At 44.4% G+C, this 18,769-nt stretch overlaps 2 protein-coding genes across 2 annotated transcripts in view; both read left to right on the top strand.

Moving 5' to 3' along the window:
• LOC142069131 (butyrophilin subfamily 1 member A1-like) overlaps positions 1 to 18,769 on the top strand; it is a 204,197-nt gene that overhangs the window by 37,684 nt on the left and 147,744 nt on the right. The window lies entirely within an intron of this gene.
• Positions 6,291 to 18,769, top strand: part of LOC142068405 (butyrophilin subfamily 1 member A1-like) — a 35,718-nt gene continuing 23,239 nt past the window's right edge. Inside the window, exons 1-2 of the mRNA XM_075119509.1 lie at positions 6,291 to 6,592; positions 18,496 to 18,615. Coding sequence (XP_074975610.1) covers positions 18,516 to 18,615 — 100 coding nt within the window. The 5' untranslated portion in view covers positions 6,291 to 6,592; positions 18,496 to 18,515. The remainder of the gene's footprint in view (positions 6,593 to 18,495; positions 18,616 to 18,769) is intronic.

Raw genomic sequence — 18,769 nt, 5'->3', positions numbered from 1 at the left:
AAGGGGTGTGATTTGTATCTGTCTGCTCCTGGTTTAAATCACTAGGGCCTGGCATCTGGCTGCCAAGGAGCAGCAGGGCTCAGAGAAACATATTTGCAGCAATGGAGCCAGTTCTCACTTCCCAGCTGCACCAATGTGTCCAATCACAGTGTGATTAAATAACAGTAACATTGGCCGAGAATGTCTGCAAGGAGCCAGACGTCTGCCAGAGCTGGAGAACTGTGTCAGAGCAGAGCTAGTCACTAAACCCAGAGCAGCCCCAGGGAGAGCCAATGTCTTCAGGAGACTGGTGCCAAATGGGGAAGGAGGAGGAGGCAGCAGCTTGAATTCCTCAGGCTCCTCAAGCTTTGACCTTTCTTATTTTTCTCGGATGGAGTTTCCAGCTCAGCAACTTCACCAGACATTGTTTGCTTTTCTCTTCCAGGCAGGGTTTTCTAGCTCTCCCCAGCACCTCCTGCCACTGCTGGGCAAGAGAAACTGAAAAGAGAAAGGATGAAGGAGGAGCTAGAAGAAACTAGCTGGAGAGATATAATATTTTAATGATGGGTTCAGATGTTAATGATAAAAGCATATGTCATAAATATAAAGGGAAGGGTAACCACCTTTCTGTATACTGTGCTATAAAATCCCTCCTGGCCAGAGGCAAAACCCTTTCACCTGTAAAAGGTTAAGAAGCTAAGAGAACCTCGCTGGCATCTGACCTAAATGACCAGTGAGGAGACAAGATACTTTCAAATCTGGACGGGGTGGGGGAACAAAGGGTTTGTCTGTCTGTGTGATGCTTTTGCTGGGAACGGATCAGGAATGCAGCCTTACAACTGTTAGTTAGTACGTAATCTAGCTAGAAATGTGTTAGATTTCCTTTTGTTTAATGGCTGGTAAAATAAGCTGTGCTGGATGGAATGTATATTCCTGTTTTTTTGTGTCTTTTTGTAACTTAAGGTTTTGCCTAGAGGGATTCTCTATATTTGTTTATTTTTTCTGCCTCTTTCGCTCCCTCCATAGCTCTCTGGTGTGATTCCAGTGCAATGAACTGTAATCTGTTGGGGATCTTGGGGCAGTTGGCCTTTACATGCCCAGGCTCATTACATTTAAAACATCGTCCAGCTGATGGGTCACTGGGGCGAGGTGGGTTGCTGGAGAATGGTGTGGCGGGACGATAAGGTGTCTGGAGTGTTCCTTGGTGTGTAGCTGGGGTCTTGGGCTGCCCCCGGTAGTAGGGTGTGGTCTGAGGGTTCCCTTCTGGTATCCGCTCCAACTGTGACCAGGGTCGTTTCTCTCTCCTCCCTCCACCCATTTTGTTCCAGTTTGTCCCGCCTCTCTGGCAGTCTGGGACTGCTCGTATTGATCAGCATAAGAAGCAAGACTTTCTGCTGAGTCCATTTTCTTATCCCATAAACACTGTTTTATATCCTCCTTGGATCTATTCAGGAATTGCTCCTGAGTCATCAAATCACACATTCCTTCAAAGCTAATTACACCCCTTCCTTTGACCCATTTATCTAACAGATCCTTCATCTGGTTTATATAAGCCACATTACTTAGTCCAGGTCCTCTCTTAAGGACTCTAAATTTTACTCTGTAAGTTTCAGGTGTAACTTGAAATTGCTTTAAAACCAAATCCTTGAATTTATTATAGTCAGAAGCCTCACCAATAGGCATCTTATTGACTATGTCCAGAGCTCTTCCAGTCAATTTTGCGACTAATGTGGTCATCTTGTGAGCTTCAGGAATTTGATGGAGTGTGCACAGTCTCTGAAAGGTGAGAAAATATTCAGCAATATCACTGGATTCATCATACTGTGGACATAGTTGTTCCCATTTGTGGATTGTTGGGGAAGGATTGTTAGGGTTATCCGGTATATTCTGCTGAGCCTTTGCCTTCTCTATCTCCAATGCATGCTTCCTCTCTTTTCCCTTTGCCTCCATTTCTTTTTCTTTTTTGTCAAGGTTCCTTCCTCACTCTGAACTCTAGGGTACAGATGTGGGGACCTGCATGAAAGACCCCCGAAGCTTATTCTTACCAGCTTAGGTTAAAAACTTCCCCAAGGTACAAACTTTGCCTTGTCCTTGAACCTTATGCTGCCACCACCAAGCATGTTAAACAAAGAACAGGGAAAGAGTCCACTTGGAGATGTCTTCCCCCAAAATATCCCCACAAGCCCTACACTGCCTTTCCTGGGGAAGGCTTGATAAGAATCCTCACCAATTTGTACAGGTGAACACACACCCAAACCCTTGGATCTTAAGAACAATGAAAAAGCAATCAGGTTCTTAAAAGAAGAATTTTAATTAAAGAAAAGGTAAAAGAATCACCTCTGTAAAATCAGGATGGTAAATACCTTACAGGGTAATCAGATTCAAAACATAGAGAATCCCTCTAGGCAAAACCTTAAGTTACAAAAAGACACAAAAAGCAGGAATATGCATTCTATCCAGCACAGCTTATTTTACCAGCCATTAAACAAAAGGAAATCTAACGCATTTCTAGCTAGATTACTTACTAACTAACAGTTGTAAGGCTGCATTCCTGACTGTTCCCAGCAAAAGCATCACACAGACAGACAAACCCTTTGTTTCCCCCCCTCCCCTCCATATTTGAAAGTATCTTGTCTCCTCATTGGTCATTTTGGTCAGGTGCCAGCGAGGTTATCTTAGCTTCTCAACCCTTTACAGGTGACAGGGTGTTGCCTCTGGCCAGGAGGGATTTTATAGCACTGTGTACAGAAAGGTGGTGACCCTTCCCTTTATATTTATGACAGTGTAGCTAAAATATAATCATATTTACTTGTCCAGAGTCAGAGACAGCCCTGTGTGCAGTGGCACATTCGGCATTTGTGGGATCCTGGGCCAGAGCAAGTGGGGGCCTCTCCCCACCCCTTTTTCCTGCAGTCTCCCTCCCCTCTCCCCCATGCTCCCCCCCAGGAGCACCGGGCAGATGAGCGGGTCAGGGCATGGGAGCGCTTCCAGTGGTCCCCCAATTGGCTGTGGCCCCTGGCATAGGACCCATTGGTCCAGTGACTAATGTGCCACCCCCTATGTGTAGGGTTGCCAACTTTCCCGGACCGGACACCATTTTGCATCAACGGCATCCAGTCAGTCTAGTCTGAGAGAGTTGGCAACCCTACCTGTGTGTAACTGTCAATACTCTTTATTTAGAGGTATTATGTCTGTGATGTGGTTTAGTAAATATTAGTGTGACGGGTTGAACCCCACTCCTGGGCTGCCACCTCAGGCACTGCGCCAGGCCCGCCAGCCTTCCCCAGCACACACACAGGTAGGGCCACACCCAGCTGTAGAATCACACAGAGACTGCCATCAGCGCTGTGGGGGGAGCCTCTGCTCAGGGAGTTGCCCAGCACTCAAGTGCACAAAACCCTTCTGGAGCATGAACCCAACGTTATATTGTCTTGCGCTGTATAGGGAGCTACACAGCGTAAGCTCATGAAATTTGCTCCCTCCCTTAATGTGTGGGGAGAGATGCACAGCTCCTTTTCCCCCCCTTATGAATTTGTATGCAAATGTAACACTATCAGACTGGGTATGAATAGAGACTGGGAGTGGCTAGCTCACTACAAGAAGTAATTTTCCCTTTTGATATTCACACCTTCTCATCAACTATTAGGAGTAGGCCACATTCACTCTGATTGAATTGACCTTGTTAACACTGGTCCTCCGCATAGTAATGTAACACACCCATCTTTGCATGTGTATATATACCTGCCTGTGACGTTATTGACTTGAACTGGGGCCATATAGAACATTGTTGCAACCAAGGTCCTGTAGTGGCACCAAATCTTGTATAAAGGGGGTCATATAAGGTGTCTAAGACGAGGTTATGGTTTACTGGTTAGGATTATGCTATCTGTTTGCATGTATCATTTTTGTATTTAAAGATATAAGTATTGGCTCTGTACTGTCTGTATTTCAAACTTATGCTGTGCTTTTGGGTGCTACCCCAGACAAGTTGGTGTCAGCTCTGCCTAGCCTGCTTGATGGCCCATTAAGGACCATGAGCTATACAACTGACCCACTGAGAGAAGGCAGACACACCTTGTGACTCAGCAAGGTATGCAGGGACCCGCCTATGGACAGAACTCTGAGGTTTTTCCAGGCCAGGTGATGGACAGCTTGTCTTTGGGACAAAGAAAAAAAAGACCATATGGCAAGAGACTATAAAAAGCTGCTGCAGCTCCTCCATCTTGTCTTCAATCCTGCTTCTGAGCTCTGGAGGGACTTTGCTACACTGAAGCTTTGAACCAAGGACTGAAAGACCCATCCCAGCTGTGGATGTTCTCCAGAGACTTGATTTGAACCTGCAGTTTATTCTATCACTGCTGCAAGCCTGAACCAAGAACTTTGCCATTACTGTATGTAATTGACTCCATTTAACCAATTCTAGCTCTCATCTATATCGTTTTCCTTTTATGAATAAACCTTTAGATTTTAGATTCTAAAGGATTGGCAACAGTGTGATTTGTGGGGAAGAACTGATTTGTATATTGACCGGGGTCTGGTCCTTTGGGATCGAGAGAAGCTTTTTTCTTTTACTGGGGTATTGGTTTTCATAACCATTTGTCCTCATAAGGAGTGGCACTGGTGGTGATAGTGAGAACCTGGAGTGTCTAAGGGAATTGCTTGTGTGACTTGTGGTTAGCCAAAGTGGGGTAAAACCAAAGTCTTCTCTGTTTGGCTGGTTTGATTTGTCTTGGTGTGCACAGAAACCCCAGCCTTGGGCTGTAACTGACCTGCTTTAAGCAATTTGTCCTGAATTGGCACTCTCAGTTGGGTCTTGCCAGAACTAGCATCGTTACATTGCCAAACTAAAGTTTCCACTTCATGCATCTGATAAAGTGGGTTCCAGCCTACCAAAGCGTATGCCCAAATACATGTGTTAGTCTTTAAGGTGCCACAGGACTCCTCGTTGTTTAGATCAAAGCTGATTACTTAGCAAACAAACAAACAACTCCCACAATCTAAGCTTAATATACTAAAGAGGTTGGTTAAAAACAGTGGATTGTCATCTTAAGTGATGGTGCAAACAGATTGGCAGATTCACAAGGCACAAGCTGCATTAGCTTCACAGCTTGGGTTTCCCAGGTTTTTCATTCACAGGCTAGAAATCCTTCTAACCTGCATTCAGCCCTTCTCCCCAGTTCAGTCCTTGTTTCTCAGGTGTTTCTAAGTGTTTCTTTGGGCGCAGAGACAGAGAAGAATCATTGATGGTGTCACTCCTTCCCCTATATAGCTTTAGTATATGGCAGGAATCCTTTGTCTCCTAGTCTGACCCACACCCATCCCAGTGGGAAAGTACCAGGTTAAGATGGTGGCCAGTGCCAGGTAACAGGATCACCTGACCTTGCAGTGTCAAAGGAGCCTCCTAGGAGACTTCTCAGGAAGGAGGGAGATTAGTATCTTCACAGCTCTATTTTCCTTCCTAATGGCCCATCCAGGTTGAGTGCTCACTGTCTAGTGGGCGTTCCCCAGGTGCAAACACAGTTGTAATTGCTACAGAGTCAATATCTCTAACTTTAGATACAGAATTGATACATGCATACAAACAGGATAATCATATTGAGTAACCATAGTTTTCAGAGTAGCAGCCGTGTTAGTCTGTATTCCCAAAAAGACCAGGAGGACTTGTGGCACCTTAGAGACTAACCAATTTATTTGAGCATGAGCTTTCGTGAGCTACAGCTCACAACACTGGATGTATTCAGTACCTTTCCAAGGACATCTTACATGACCCATGTTGCATAAAACATATTTTAGTTACACCATAATCATATAATAATAACATTTCTATGAAGAATGCGGGGTGCAGTGTCACTATTAGTATTTCCAACCGATCACTTATTCCGGGACAGAACGTTGTTTGGTGTCCGGTCAGAACTCAGGATTCCTTAATGCTATTCTATTCTCTAACTTCTCTTTTCGGCCTCAGACTGAGTCTTGTCCACACGGAGAGTCAGGGCTTCAATCTTCTGATGTTACAGTCATGAAGAATGAGGTTCACCCTCTACCCCAGTTTCGCACTGCAAAGGTATTGTTCATATTATTCCTAACTGTCCACAGGGGAATGTTTATTCTGGTGACATAATGTAAAAGGTGATGATTATTTGTGACATTTACTACAGTTCACCCAAAAGCAAGAGCCAGTCTCTTCACAATCACTCCTGTATTCAGGTCATTCGGAGCCCCAGAAACTTTGACTCTTCCGGGCCGGCCAGTTCTGTCTCAGCAGCCACGTGGCTGTTTCTTTAAGAGGAGATTCTCAGATCCCACCCGGGGTTGCTGCCATTTCCGAGTCCCTCTGTTACTTTCGCTTTCACACTCAGTAGATGCTGCCGGCGGACAGTACGTTTATCCCTGTGGAACAAGAACAGGATTCTTTAAACACAATAAAATCAAAACCCAACCCTGCTAGAAAAGGCTGTGATCAGACGGCAGCTATTTGATACCCGGAAGTAGCTGGGCATCTTGATGAAATGAAATAACTTATAGTTTGAGGACTATCTCGGCAAAGCCTGAGGCTTTCAGAAGGACAGACCGCCCCCTACGCGCCATGAACCGTCTCCGGAGGATCAATCCGGTAGGTGAACTGTGGCTGCCTGACTCGGTAACAGTCAGGGCTCTGTCTTGGACAGATTGGTAATAACACAAAGACTTGAGAATCCCCTGAGAATTTGTTTTCCCCTTTATGGGAACGGTACCGCATGTGTACGTTGAGAATGAGATGCCCTCCAATCCATTTCAGGTCGGTTTCCTAGCCCTGCCGGGTTTGTACAGTACAGTCACTAGGTAATTCCTTTCCTCTGTTCCTGTGTTTCACCAAGGATCCTGGGCCCAATCCCGTTTTTAGTGTCGTTAAGGGGAGATTTGTAACAAAGGAACTTCCTGTATTTAGAATAGAGGAAGAAACGTGGCGCTGCAAACTCAGCAGCAATCAGTAAAGTTTCCTGGCCTGCTTGTTGTCCGTAGTTTTCGAGCTGTCTGTGGGGCTGAGTCTTTTTGCTTCTGATGTTTTAAAGGAAAAAACGTCCAGTTTTGCCCAGAATCAGTGGAAAGAAATTACTTTATTCATTTTGAGATCAGTGGGAATTAAGCATGTGCCGAAAGTGAAGCACCCTTTGAAATGTGCTGAATAGGAACGGACTTAATGACTGAATCTGGGCCAGAATCTTTAATGCAATTAGACAATGAGGGGATGTCACCACTTGTAGCTACTGGTCTTCTGTATGCGTGTCAAGGGATCCACAACAACCAGAGTGATCAGTTTGTACACATTGCATTGTTATCCTGTGATAACTTAATGTTGCCTCCTGTCTTTGTGGCCACAGAGCTGCAGAAGGGTGGCTAGCAGGGGTGATTTTATGGTCCTGGGTTTAGGGAAGACTTGATGGCATAATGGCAAGAAAGGCCCACGTTACAAACTGTGAGACAGGTTATTCCCTGTGTGAAAAGCTGTCAGCGGGGAGAATTCATGAGGGTATCTCTGGGCACGATTAAAAAAGGGGAATTATTTTTCACCCAAAAAATTGCGTGATTTTTGTTTGATTGACTTGAAATGTTTATGGAACTTTCCATTGGAAAAAAAACAGCTTGAAATAATTTGGAAAAAAAATGAATGGACACAAACACTTTGATTTGGGGGGAGTGGGTTTCGGGACTTTCCCATTTTCTCGCCCTCACTCTCATTTTTTAAAAGAAATGATGCATGAGAAACATAACAGTAATAAAAAATCTTTTCATTCCTTTTAGTCTGAACTTGTTTGAAATCTACTTGAAATACCATTCATTTTGAAATTTTTTTTTTAAATCAATCACAAGAAAGCTTTTGTGGTTATTTCTGCATTGTTCTGAACGCCACTTTTTCATTTATTGTTTAATGGAATATATTGAAATATATTCAAGTGGTGTCAATTCTCTCATAATTTTGTCTTGAGTCTTGAAATATTTGATATTTTCCTTAAAACCCCAGCTGTTCTTGTCCTGTGATTATGAGAGAATTTCAGTTTTAATGTTTAAAGAAAGTTTCTAGCCCTTGTGATTGCAGAAAAAAGCTAGAGAATATGACCTGAGTGTGACCTAAAATCTCAGATACCCAAAGGCAACTTTTAAAAAAAACCCACATGTATTTTTTTGTGTGTGTGGAACAGTAGAGATGCATGAGTGAGGGGATCTCCTCCATGAGCAGAGATCTGGATTTTGTTACATGTTTTGTACAGTGCCTCGCTCAAAGGGGTCCTGATCAGTGACTGGTGCCTACATGCTTTGGCAATAAAAACAAACTATCATAACGTGTTCTGTTCCTATATATTTCCCACCTGCTATGTTTTTTATGTTCAGTGTATTCAACTTTACCTATTACATTCGCTAATTGTTTCCCATGATGGGAACAGAAAAATCTGTGTCTGGGGGGGCGGCGTTATGGGATTGTTGTGAAGAAAAAATTCTAAAGCTTTCATTCTAATCACAAGAAGGAAATATGCTGACACCTACTATTTTAGGGTCAGATTATTTAAACCTCTCAGTATTGGTCTAACCTTGCTGCCCCTGTTAGTCATTTCAAGTTTTCCCATTAACTTCAGTGGGGCAGAATTAGGCCAGTACTCAATGATTTTCAAAATCCTGCCCTTAATTCTCTTAATTCATATTCAGGGGAGTTCCTTCTCTCTCTCTCTCTTTTTTTCCCTGGGTCATGGGACATTAATATCATTTTACACTGATCTGCTCTTTTTTGTGCAGACTATGGGAGGACTGCTGTCACTGCATAATATGCAAACGAGTTCACATAACAATGCATTTATCCCTATTTTTATTAAATGTGTCCTTTGCAATTTTCTGTTCCTCAAACACTAATATCCAGCTTGTCCTAATCACTGAAGCCTACTCATTAAGTTATACTGTTGTTGTGTTCTTTTTATTCTTCCTGTTGTCTGGATGACATTTCAGTGAAGATAAAGGTTCTCTCGTTCTGCCACAGCTCCGGATTCATCTCCTCTCTGCCTGGTTTTATTATTTATTTTATAACTGTTTGATGTTCACAAGTTGGAACCAGGTAGGAATCCTCAAGGCCTCTGCTGCTTCCTATAGGTTTTTGTTTAGGCCCCAGGCCTGCAGTGCCTTACAAATGGGCTGAGCTTTATGCACTGCGAGCAGTCCCATTGAAGTCAATGGAAGTAATCCCAGTGTGTAAATGTAAGCACAGAGCAGGAGCGGGCCCTTACTTGTTGTTCTTTAGCTGTGTTTCTGTTGTTGCTGGACTACTTGATCTGACCTTGGGGTAATTTGCAGTCTGCTTGTTCATCCATGTCTTTTGTAAAGATTGCCAAGAGGGCCCAGCTCATTGGATGGATGTTCTTTTACTGCGGGTAATACAAACCTAAACCATTAAAATGATTAGGTTTTATATTTATAAAAAGAGCCCATCACTCTCTCTTTAGTTGCAAATACAAAGGTGAAGGGACCAGGAGCAGTTTGGTTGGTTGGTTGGTTATGTTTGGTTTGTTTTATAAACACCTTCCTGCCTCCCTAAGCCTTCAGGACTAATAACTCCCCAACACACCTTATCTCAGTTACATCCTCTTCCATCCATTCCCTTCCCGACAGAGAATGGACTCTAGATGTGCCAGACCAATGGGGTGTTGCAGCGCTGAAGATCCTTCACTGAAAGCTTCCCACCACCATTCTTCTCCCACTAAAACCAGTGAGAGTGTAAGACTGAGCATCCCAGCTGCTCTCCGCCACCCTTGTATCACATCAGGAGAGAGGTGGTCGCCTGGTCCTAAACCATTCAGTGCTTCTTGTGTCAAAAACCAAACACCTTGAATTGCACCAGATATATACTGGGAGCCAGAGCAGATCCCAGCGCTAGGGTCACAGAATCCTGTTTGAAGAGCACAGACAAGGAAACAGGAGATGACAGTCTGCAGGAACTGCCAACTAGTCCTCAGGTGATAACGGGATTCCCACACTGGAAACCTGAGCACCGAAAGCTGGCAAGGCCCTGAGGTGCTGATCCAAATCCCATTGAAATCACTGGGATTCTTTCCATTGACGTCAGCAGGATTGGGATCAGGTTCCCAGCCACTTAAAAGATCCCCCACTTTCCCTAGTTTACCAGGCCTAATCCTACTCTCTAGGCAGAGCACGCTACTGCCAGTGGCAGCAGAATTGAGGGGGCAGATGTAAAATATTTTTTCTCTTTGAATGACTTTTCTTTTGTGTCCTGGTCAGGGCCGGATTTAGGGACAGGTGACTGCCTGGGGTGCCCGGCTTGGGGGGTGCCAGGCTCAGGGTGCTGTTTTTGTTGGTAGCGATAAAAGGGAAAATAGAATGTTTGAAGTATAATGCCCCTAATTGTGGCCCTGTTAACGTTCTAAGTCTGTCACCTGCTGTCACACTGTTCAATACTTGTCCACCCAGTGTTGGTGCGCAGTTCAATTTCTTGATGTTAGTACATTTCGGTTATTCTTAAAACTAAGAAGTTTCTGTAAGATTTACAGATCCTAGTCTGCAAATGCATCATCTTATGTGTGAGAGAGAAATCGTGCATCAAAGTCATGAAATGAGCTACAAATGTGATTAAAAAATAAAGTATTTAAAGGTTTAACAAATGGAGGGGGGGTGTCAAAGATGCTCCTTACCTGAGGCGTCATTTGATGTGGGGCCAGCCCTGGTACTTCTAACAATGCAGGTTTCAGAGTAGCAGCCGTGTTCGTCTGTATCCGCAAAAAGAACAGGAGGACTTGTGGCACGTTAGAGACTAACCAATTTATTTGAGCATAAGCTTTTGTAAGCTACAGCTCACTTCATCGGAACTGCCCCCTGGGACCTCCTGTCCCTTATCCAACCCCCCAGCCCCCTTACCATGCTGCTCAGAGCAGCGTTTCTGGCAGATGTGCCATCCGGCCAGAGCTAGACACGGTGCCGCTCTGCCCTGCAGGAGCGTGCAGCCCCGCCACCCAGAGCGCTGCCCATGAGGTGGTGTGCCCGCAGGGGAGCAGAAAGAGCGGGGGAGGGGCCGGGGGCTAGCCTCCCTGGAGGGGAGCTCAGGGGCCGGGAGGACGGTCCTGCAGGCTGTATGTGGCCCGCAGGCCATAGTTTGCCCACCACTGATCTACATCCTTCTTGGTTTCTTGTTATAATTTTACACAACTCTGTTAATGAACTTCTTGAATGCAATGCGTCATCTTCGGTGGCTTCTCCTGTGTCCGGAACTTCCATTCCTTCAATTGAGATGCTCATTAGTTCATTCACGTGATCAGGCAGAAGGCGACTTCTTTCAAAACACACAATTCTATTCAGTGATGAAAAAGAACGCTCAACTGTAGCTGTTGTGACTGGGAGTAGCAAGAGATGAATTCCTACTTCTTTCAGCCCAGGAAACACAGCACAAAGATCAGGTCGAGCCACTAGTGATGATAAAAAAGAAGTTTGAAGTCAAATCTTCATTAATTCGTTGTATGATATTCCACTCTGTGTTCAAGTTCTCTATTCTGTCCTGAGCACATGGCAGCCCCATTGCTGGTAGTGTCTCACTCCACTCAGCTGCCAGTGTTTTATAGGACAGGCATCTGTAAAAGCTACACAGTGGTTGAGTAGAATCTAGAAGTCACTGTTGTAGATTTTTAAGAATCAAGTCTGTGTACTTTTTCAGTTGCCTTAACAAACGCTTCTTGTCCTCTTCACTTAAGGATTCAATATAAATGCTTTCATTAGTCAACTTCTGGACTGAAGTCTTTGCTTCTTCCAGTGCTCTTTCAATGGATAGCTCTCTGATCCAAATGTAGCTTCTGTTGCTCGACAAAGATCTACTGCTGTTGTAGCAGATGCCTGGATGACTTTGTTTAATGACCCAAGTGGTTTCAACAGTAGACTTACGAGAGAGAGAATGGCAATAGTCTTCTCTGAACGTAGTAGCAAAAGTAACCCACCAGCCTCACTACTTAGATCCATCCCATCTTGGTAGATACTTTCCAAAGCCAGTAATAATGGCTGGAGTAATTTTAAGACAACAGCCAAGGATTGCTCATGAGAAAGCCAGCGGGTTTCCCCAGGTTGGACTAATTTGAACTTCAGTCCCAGTGTATCTTCTATATTTTCCAAGATATTCAGTCTTTTTGGACTCTTGCTGAAAAAAGAATAAAATGAAGACATTAAATTTATAGCTTTTTAAATGTCTTTTGAGGAGTCTGCAGCTCGTAGTAGTGCTTGTCGCAGTGTGCATAGGGGAGATTAGTGTTAAACTTTTCTCTGAGCAAAGCTTGTACTCCACCATGTCTTCCAGAGAAGTTTGCAGCTCCATCAAATGCACAAGCAGCCATCTGTTTGGGGTCCAGCTGACAAGCATTTAATTATTTATAATATGCTCAAATGTCCCCCAGAATCCATATAGTGTCACATGCCCTAAATGATCCAGGGAAGACACCTGGTAATGATGGTTTGCCTGTTGAGTTTTGCAAGGCCTTTTGGACCCTTTTTGGGACTGACTTGCTCCAGGTTTTTCAGGAGAGCGTCAGGGAGACGATATTACCACTTAGTTGTTGTCGAGCAATTCTCACCCTTTTGCTTAAGAAGGGGTACCTTGGGGAGGGAAAGGATTGGAGATCTGTGTTCCTGTGTTGATCCAATTATAAACTTTTCTCAAAAGCCTTGGCCAACGGATTGAAAACTGTGATTGGGTTGGTTGTGCATCATGACCAGACCCATTGTATCTTCAATAGGTCCACTTTTAACAATCTTTGCCTATTGTGGGATGTAGAATGTTATTGAAAGTTACCTAGAAACAGAGAAATGCAATTAAGTTGAGTGCTGCAGGGTTTTGTTTTGTTTTGCCAATAATGTATCCTGTTCATAGTTTTCCATTTTCTCTGTATCCAGGTTGCCTTAAATCATTGTGACTGTGTTTACACTCAATCCATTTTTTTGGTTATTTTATCCCCTCTCACCTTGCCTGCGACCCCCCTCTGCCCCCGAGCCAGGCCCCCAGCAGGATCCGGGTTTGTCTGGACTGTGGCCGGGGGCAGGTGACATTTATCGATGCTGGTGCCGAGGCCCCGATCTTCACTTTCCTGCCAGGCTCCGTCCCTGGGGAGAGAATCCGACCCTGGCTTGGGGTGGGGCCAGGATCCCGGCTCAGCCTGTGTCCCTGAGGCACCAGTGGGGGATATCCCACCAGGGACCCTGAAATCAGACTCTTTAGCCTCAGACACCCACCAGTCTCTCTGACTCTGGAGGATTCCTATCTTCCTACAGACTTTCTACCCTGTGGTATCTATGGCTGTGTAGGCTCTATGGAGTCTCTGGACTATCAAACCATATAGAGCAGGGAGTGATGGGCGTAGAGAAGCCAATCTCATTGCTTTAAGGATTTTGTAGCCTTTTTGTCTCTCTCCGCTATGGTCCGATAGGATTCTGACCATCCAGGCTCAAACAGTTTCATTGAATAAGTTAGAGTGATTGGAGGGAAAGGAATGAAAAAATGGGCTTCTTTAGTAAGTCATCCAGTCTCTGTGACCCTGCAGGACTCCCATCTGCTCAGTCCCCATCTCCCCATCTCTATGGCCCCTGGGTACTCCACCTCCTCCCTCCCTGCAGCCCCAGGGATGGGAGGGGGGAAGAAGCCCTGGAGCTGCAGGAGGGGCAGAGGGGTCCTGAGGGGCAGAGTTGGGGGTTGGGCAGGGGGTAACACTAACAGCCGGTCTGGGGAGAGGCAGATGTCGGGGTGGCAGGGACACCGTATGAATCAATCAGGGTTTGGGGGGTTGGGGAGAAGCTGGAAGCTCTGCAGCAGAAGGGAACGTTTTGTACAAATCTCTCATTGGGGTCTCCCAGCCAGAGCTCCTGCCAAAGAGGCACAAGTCACTGTCCTGAAGAGCTGGCAAATTTGTAATTGTCACACAGATGGGATGGGCAGGGGTGCAGAGAGACCAAAAACCATTATATAACAGGTTTTTTAAATCATTTTTGGTCAGTCTCATGATATTTTAAAACTCCTGAGGTTGGCAGCCCTGGGGGAGATAGGGAGATAGGGTGGGTTTAACCAGAGGGAATTAGAAGAAGCAAGAAGGAAAAATGTGAATGAAAATAAAACAAGAATAAAAGGAGAGTCCTGGAGAAATGTTAGAAAACAGAAATGAAAAGAGTGACGGGAAAATATCCCTGACAGGGGTTCAGAAGAGGGGAAGGGATAAAATCGGGAAGGGGGGGGAATGGAGAAGCCAAAAGGAAAGATCTGTGGGAGGGAGGAGAGGAGAGTGGGAGAGACACAGGAAAATAAACAGGGGTGGTAAGTGAAGGCTAGAAAAATGCTGAGTAGAAAAGGGTGGTGTGAAGGAAAAGGGAGAAGGAAAGGGAACATGAGTGGGACAGAGAGATTTATGACCTGTTACTGTATGCATCCGATGAAGTGAGCTGTAGCTCACAAAAGCTTATGCTCAAATAAATTGGTTAGTCTCCAAGGTGCCACAAGTCCTCCTTTTCTTTTTGCGAATACAGACTAACACGGCTGCTACTCTGAAACCTGAAAATGAGACTGTAACTCATTAATTCCCTGTATTAATTCCTGGACATTGGTGCTATTTTTGTGCCATTAAGGAAACTGTTCTAGGAGCTGGGGATCTCCTTGCCATACGCTGTCATTATTAAAGCTCCTTCTCTGCTCCTTTTACTTCCCTGTTACTTACTGTAAATAAAAGATTAAAAACAATTTGTTTTGTCTTGTTCCACTTTGCAGCTTTTGGGGGCAGTCCTGGTAGGGTGACCAGACAGCAAGTGTGAAAAATGGGGATGGGGGTAATAGGAGCCTATATACGAAAGACCCAAAAATCAGGACTATCCCTATAAAATCGGGACATCTGGTCACCCTAAGTCCTGGGATTTGCTTCCTGACTTAGTTTTGTCCCCCTAGCCTCCCCCTGGAATATCGTGGCTCTAGGATGAGAGTTTGGGTTTTACTGGGATGTCACTCTCCAGCCTGTGCTCTGTCTCTGTCCTGTATACCCCCATGTCAATGAGGAATTGCTCAGCTGTGCTCTGCAGAGAGGAGACTGGTTGCACAGGGGACAATCCGTGAAGGGACTCAGGTGTTACAATGCTGAGATCACAGGGCCTAGTTTTTAGGCAGGTAAAAAATCACAGGAACAGCCCTGTGACCCGCAAAGCTGAGTTAGGGGCCTAAACTCCCTGTACAATGCATGGGCATCACAGGCACCTTAAAGTGCGATTCACAAAAGCCAACTCAATAGGCAGGGACCAGATGGGAACCTAGCATAGGGTACTCCGGTCTATCCTTTCACCTGGGTAGGCCCACCTTTTTGATAGATGGTCCCTTACACCAAAAATCACCCCAATATTCAGGTTATGCCTAGTCCCAAAGGACTAGTCACTTTCCCATATTTCATACAGCAGCACACAACTGACCTGGGGTGACACTTTATGGTATTCTTAACACCAACAGTATAAAATTGCAAGGAATCTGACCAGCTATGCTGTGTGAGGTATCTGCGAAAAAGTTATAATTTCCCAAGTAGGATAATCTTGTTTATAAGTTTGCATCAGCTTTGTATTGGGAGTTATAGATATGTAGGATATATCTGTATTTCCCAACTTGTGCTGTGTTTCCGGGTAACACCCTCGGACAGATTGGCGTCAGCACTGCCTAGCCTGTTGATGGTCCATCAAGGGACATTGGCTGTACAATAAACCCATTGAAAGACCAGGGACTACGCCTGATAAGTCAGCGAGCCATGTAGGGTCATGTACTGTGAAGCTTGTATTTGGGACAAAGGAAGTACAAGCCTCGTGGCAAAAGAGCTTTATTAAGGTGATGTTAAAATAAAAAGAAAACGGTACAGAGTTTAAGCATCGATGTTTCTGGTTATCAGGGAATAACGTACAGATTATCAAGGGGTGCGAAGTTCGGTTATGCCACATTTATTGTAAATATAATAAAAAATATAAACACACACTGCTATGTCACTACTTTATTCCTTACTTATCTCTATATACATTCATACAAGTTCTGCATAGCAGTTATAGTTACCAGCCTAGAAGTTGCCAGGTAGCCTGTACACGAGAGTGGAGCCGAGTCCGTGTCAGATGCGCATCCGATGCTCCTGGAGGGTGGTGGCAGAACCAGAGACTCAAAGTTCTCCGTTCTTAGAGTCCATTTTTATTGGAATTTATTCCTATGCCAGTCCATGGAAATTGCTTTGTCATATTGTTAGTCATGACGGCTCCAGGACGGCTGTCAGGTGCTCATCAGCCTTCTTCATCCATTGAATCGGTCGGGTAGATTCCAGTTTGCCCTCCAGGGGTTCTCTGGTTGTTTCCACCTGGCGCTTTCTTTGGCTGATTGATACCAAATTCCTAGGCTGGCACTTCCCTGATTATTCAAAACCAATCATTCATTCACATACATTCTTTACTTTTAATAAAAAGACATTGATCATTTCACTGAGTATTGTTATTTATTTGAGACTCCCTGTCTTTTAACATTCCTGATACAAACGATAGAGCGTGGGAGTCTCTATGTGATATTTCTATGAGCGCCGCACCAATTAACGGCTTTCCGCGGTTGTTGTTACAAAATGTGTCAATCTCCAGTATAAAGTATCAGTTTACAAAGACTCGATTGAGCAGAAGCAATTGAGAGAGTAAAGTCAATTAAGTAGTTTACGTTCATAAGCGTCATCTCAGTTACAAGCAAGGGAAAGTATCAACTCAGAGAGAGTAGAGTCAATTGAGCGGTTTAGGTTTGCAAGCGCCAATCTTAATCACAAAGTATGGCTTAGAGTTAATTAACAGCTCACAGGGTACTTAGAGTCATTTGACAGTTTGCAAGCTTTAACACAGACACCATCAGCAGCTATGGAGAGCTGCAAATTAATATTGCAGAATTACAATGATTTCAAATAGGAGAATTACAATTATGATAACAATTATTCCAAATAGGGGAATTACAAATATTAAAAATATGCTGACATCATCTCCATTTTGTCTTCATTCCTGTTTCTTATCTCTGGAGCAACTTTGCTACAAACCAAGTACTGAACAAAGGACTGAATGACCGAACGACCCATTTAAGCTGTGCATGTGGTCCAGAGGGACTTTCAAGCCAGAAAACTCACCAATACTGCTAAGAATGTGATATATGGATGTAAACAGGGTCCATGCTGCCGCCCTGGGTATTCAGCCCCTTGGCCCCCCTCTTCACTGAGTCAGGGACACTTCAATCCGATGCAACACCCATGCTCTTTATTCTTGACAGGTTTCCCACTGCCAGTTCCCACCTATACACAGGCTTCACAGCTACTTTTCCTACAGGCCTGGCCGGCGCCGGCCACGGCCACAGCCCTGGCCCCTCTTCTCTGGCTTCCTCCCAGCCTTTATAGCTCTAGGCTAATGAGGAGGGCATGTGTTGCCAGTTACCCAGGCAGGCACAGGGCTATCACCAAGCCCCAATCCATTCCCCTTGACTGGGGCTGGAGAGGCAGAAGCTGATGAAGGGGTTCCTAACCAGCACCCTGCCCCAGTGGACTTTGAAGTATTTGGGTGCTTAACAAGTGTCGTCTTGTTTTTTCTTTTTCTTTTTAGTTTTAGACACTAAAAGATTGGCTGGCAGTGAGGTATTATGGGTGAGATCCAAACTCATATTGAACTGGTAATGTGGCTGGCTCTTTGGGGTCAGAAGAACATTAATAAGTTCTCTCTGTCCTAGACCTTGCGGCTGATTGGGAACCAGGGAACTGGAATGCAATAAAGAGGCTGTATGATTCCTTTTTTGTTGCTTTGTGATAATCAGTGTGGGGGATGAGAAGCATAGTTTGTGACTCTTGGGGAGTTGAACTTCAGTGTTACACACTAGTCCTGTGAGTATTTGCTCTCCTTTTTGCAGCCTGTTCTGACCATGGTATTTCCAGTGTGGGCTACCCCAGGCATCCCAGGTCACAAGTTGTACCTCAGATCTCGCACCAAAGACAACACTTGTAGCCAATCCTATAGTAAATGATCTGAGGATTTATGAACTAAGAAAAGAAATTTGAGCATTTTTTACAAGGTTAAAGCAGGTAAACATGAGAGCACAAATGCATCTAACAGAAGCTGCTGTAATATGCAAGCTCCATATATCCTTTAGGGCTAACCCAGGCCAAGCCCTGGGGAACTCTTGCTTATGCTTAGAAATTACTCAAAGACTTTAAGGCCAAAAGTGACCATCATGATCATCCAGTCTGATCAGGAATCTCTCTCTCTCTAAGGATGGGACAAAATCAGACTTCTAAAGGAAACACATTTTCAATTTCAATTAACCAATTTCATTCAATTTCAATGGTTGTTCTAACTCCGTAATATGAAAGAGGTCACTTAATAATGTATTTATTCCTTTTGTATTTACTGTGTCCTCTTTAATGCTTGACTTTAATGATTTAATGTTAACTGGTGTTATGCTCACTATGATACTTTTCTTTCCTCCTTCTTCCTATTGTCTAGATCAAGTGACAGTGAAGAAGATGAAGATTCTCTTATTCTGCCACAGCTCCCGAGCCAGCTCCCCTCTCCCTGGTTTTATTGTTTTCTTCCTTACTTGTTATGTTCACAAGATGGAATCAGGTAGGAATCCGCCCTGTGTCTGCTGTTTCTTAGAGGATTTATTTAAGCCCCTGAAGTGTCTTAACAACATGCTTAACTCAAAGTCAGTGGAACTACTCACAATGTGTAAATTTAAACACACAGCAAGATCAGTGTAAGTGGGGAAATGGTCTTG

Source organism: Caretta caretta, chromosome 14, assembly GCF_965140235.1.
Source record: "Caretta caretta isolate rCarCar2 chromosome 14, rCarCar1.hap1, whole genome shotgun sequence".
Taxonomy (NCBI): Eukaryota; Metazoa; Chordata; order Testudines; family Cheloniidae; genus Caretta; species Caretta caretta.
The sequence above is the reverse complement of the archived record's forward strand: the minus strand, read 5'-3'. Positions and strand labels throughout refer to the sequence as shown.